Source organism: Ipomoea triloba, chromosome 7 (assembly GCF_003576645.1).
Source record: "Ipomoea triloba cultivar NCNSP0323 chromosome 7, ASM357664v1".
Lineage (NCBI taxonomy): Eukaryota > Viridiplantae > Streptophyta > Magnoliopsida > Solanales > Convolvulaceae > Ipomoea > Ipomoea triloba.
In genome coordinates, this window is record NC_044922.1 from 15,141,308 (window position 1) to 15,145,191 (window position 3,884).

The following is a 3,884-nucleotide window of genomic DNA, read 5'->3' on the forward strand; positions in this document are numbered from 1 at the left end:
ATTTGTGCATTTATTTACTTTTGTGATTGAACTTTATAATTTTAATGATGTGATTGTGACACTGAATTTTTCTTTTAAAGTAAGCCAAAGTTAATGAATTGAATTTCCTCTAACTTGTGCACTTTAAAAAAAAATGTTTATTGCATTTTATACTGGATTATGGGCAGAAACAGAAAAGGCCGGCGATCAATTGACTAGGGATTAAAATGGCTTAATAAGGAGAGAAGAGTGGTCGCGAAAGAAGCCCACAGAGAATACAATAACAAGAAGTCCATAACCATTCCCAATTCTATGCAAATTATACTTATGGACCATGAATAATCACTTTTAATGTATTAAGGGCATTTTAACCTTTATTCACTCTCCCTTTCAATTTCCAGTACATTCATTTATGTCTATCAAACAATAGAATTTGAATTACTACTAGTAAAAATTCATTTTTAAATATACATAAACATAAACTTTTAATACACAAAATAAACTTTCAAAAATGAATATTAATGTATTAAAAATAAACATTCAATATACTAAAAATAAACTTTATATCACTAATCCCCTTTATGTGCTATCCACATTGCAAGGTAGACTACTAAATATAAATTCATTTTTAGTATACTCTAAAGCTTTGTTTTGCACACCTATCTAAAAAGCAATTGAAAATTAAGAACCGAAAACAAACTAATTGAAATTAAAGTATTTTGGTAAAATTAGCTATTGAATAAACTCATGAGTGTAAAAAGACATCAAAAAATAAAAACAATAGATGCCACTTGGAATAGCATTTAAAAATAAGTTGTTATTTTAAATCTCCACATGTTTTACAGAACAAAATTTATTGCATATTTGTAGCAAGTTATAAAAGCTCTACCAAACAAAGCATATGTTCTTTTAAGATGGTACACTAAAAAATGATCCTATAATACCAAAGATATTCATGTCATGTCAAATTTGATTCATAATTCAAATAACAAATTGTCATATTAATATGTAAAAAAAAAAAAATTAAAAGTCCGTACTTAACTTTTGCATATATACTTAGAAGAGGCACAATTTGTAAAAAGGAAACAAAAGGCTTTCCTAACCAGAGATTCTCTGGAGAAATGAAAAACAGAGATAAATTCCTCAAAATTAGAAAAACCCAAAATGAAGAATGAAAGACAACCACATTGTAATTATACCCATTTTAATTAATATACCCAATTTTATTAAATTCACAAAAATTGCCTTTCCAACCTATAACACATCAACATCTTCAAAACACATGTAGCCTCTTTACAAGAAAAAAAGACATACAAGAATACACAAGCAACAAATGAAATGCCTTTAACAAGGTAACCTGCACTGTTAAGTAAATATGCATGTACCCATGACAAAGACAAATGAGACAGTACCCCAAGACACAGGCAACAGACTGGAATGCCAATCCATGCAACCCTCTGATCTATTAAGTAAATCTATCACTCAAACACAACAAAAATGGAAAAAATGCAGGAGGGCTGCAACTCATCACTTCTTGAAATATAACTACAGCCCATCATTGATTAATTCAAAGTAACTCAAACTAAACTTAAATTTGTATTAAATAAGAATGATCAAGGTTGTCTTCACAACTCATCACTTCTTGAAATATAACTACAGACTCAATTTTTATTCACTAAGAATGATCAAGGTTGTCTTTGCAACTCACCACTTCTTGAGATGTATCTACAGCCCATCAGTGATTAGTTCAAAGTAAGTCAACCTAAACTAAATTTGTATAACTAAGAATGATCAAGTTTGTCTTTGCAACTCAAGTATAAGAGCATTGGCATTTTGCCTTGCAAAGACAACTTTCATTGATTCGAAGATTCAGGCAAGCACTAAAATTGGCAATATTTATACCACAAACAAATATAATCATGAGAAACATACACAAGACAAAAATCAAGATGCAGGCAATGTCATCCAAAAAACCTTAAATAGTCTTCTGCTCATCATTCAGATAATATTATCAATCAAATTTATCCGTGATGAAGAAACTAAAATTCTCGAAAACATAATGTCACAACGTAACACAACATAATTACTAGTATTTCAAGAGAGTTTAAGCTTTAACCTCCTAACATCGAAACTCGTCATTTTCACTCCCACCTTCTCTTAAGCTTCCGGAATCTCCACTTCACCATCAGCGATCTCTTGCTGCAAATCCTTGGGGTCCTTCCCGTCTACAGTGCACCCGACGGATACACAAGTTCCTAAGATCTCCTTCACGGTGCCAGTCAAGTCCTTGGCCATGGAGCGAGGGCTCATAACCTTAGCAATCTCGATTACATCATCGAGAGATATGTTGCCGTTGTGCTTAATGTTCTTAGTCTTCTTGCGGTCGCGCTCCGGCTCCTTGAGCGCCTTGATGACCAGCGCGGCGGCGGAGGGGACCACCGAGACCTTCGCCTGACGATTCTGGACCGTCAATTTGACGGTGACGCGGAGGCCCTTCCAGTCCTTGGCGGTCTCCTTGGCAATGTCTTCACCGATCTTCTTGGGGGAGAGACCTAGCGGACCGATCTTAGGGGCGAGGGAACTCGCCGCTCCGACTTCGCCGCCGGTGACGCGGACGAAGACCTCGACGACCTGAGTAGGATCGAACTTCGGCGGCATTTTCGCACGGAGAAGAAGGCGGAGAATCTAGCTAGGGTTTTCGTCTGCGGGGCGAGCAGCGAGCTAGTGAAGAAACGAGGTTTGTAGTTAAGCCTTAAGAAAGTAGGGTTTTGGAGTTCTTCAGTATGAAATGTCCGCCTTGCCCTTTATGGGCTCAAGCCTATTCGTTAACCATTTATGATATACGAGGCCCATATATGTTGAGCTTCCACCATTTTTACGGGCCGACGACTATTACCCAAAAGATGTGAGAGGAGAAAAGCCCATTACATTTTTCTTCTTACAACAACCTAACTTCACTATGGAGATTATGTACTAATTGATATTTTTTTGTTACTCTTTTCTTTTGATTTACATAAATGCTCACGGTTGATATCCATATATGTGCTCTATGTAAAACTCATCACAATCGTTATATCGTGCACCACGGTGCACATAGCAATGTGCACCCTGGTCCAAAACGACGTTGTTTCGATGTTAGTCGACGTGGACGCGAATGACTCCAGGGAATTCATTATCTATAATACACATAATCAATATCTAGAATACACAGAACGTTTGCCTAGAATACACATATTGTTTGCCCAGAATACACGGAATATTGACACAAAATACATAGAACTCATCCTCCTAAACATTCGAATGCACAAACACATCACAATATGTGTTACTAACATGAATACATAGAACGGTTGCCTAGAATACACAGAATGATTGCCTGGAATACACAGAACGATTACCTAGGATACACAGAATATTAACATAAATACACAGACCGGCCGAAACGGGAAACGTGATTTCCAAAAAAAAAAAGGGACGGTGAGTTTACAATGCTCAAAACGACGTCGTTTACGTACGTGGTGCACATTGATGTGTGCACCGTGGTGCACAGTATAATTTACCAACTCATCATGTGACTTTAACTAGTAAAGGACTACAAGAATGTAAACCAATCTAGGTAACTCATAGTTGATCGGCTCAAACTAAGGAGTCCACTTCCACAAAGAGTCAAACTTGAAGCCAATTGTTCGACCAACTTAGTTGTTTTTAAATTACTATTATCTTTAAATTATTAGTGGATTAACCCTCTCAACTCGCAATCCTAGGTTGGGTAGGATCCTCAAAGATAGGGTGTTAGTCATTCTGTGTTACCAACCCATTTTGACAACACTAGTTATCAAGATCAAAATTAAAATCAAATAGGTTGTGTTTCTTGATCATAATTCTTACAATCAGGCCTTTCAAAA

General features: G+C 36.1%; 1 protein-coding gene across 1 annotated transcript; it reads right to left on the bottom strand.

The window, feature by feature from the left end:
- Positions 1-1,929: 1,929 nt before the first annotated feature.
- On the bottom strand, positions 1,930-2,715 carry LOC116025994 (60S ribosomal protein L12-like). Its single transcript, XM_031267437.1, has one exon. The coding sequence runs from the start codon at positions 2,635-2,637 to the stop codon at positions 2,137-2,139; it is 501 nt and encodes a 166-aa protein (XP_031123297.1). The 5' UTR covers positions 2,638-2,715; the 3' UTR covers positions 1,930-2,136.
- Positions 2,716-3,884: the final 1,169 nt, after the last annotated feature.

Coding starts and splice junctions, on each gene's coding strand:
- LOC116025994 (XM_031267437.1), bottom strand. CDS start 2,637: ATGCCGCCGAAGTTCGATCCTACTCAGGTCGTCGAGGTCTTCGTCCGC.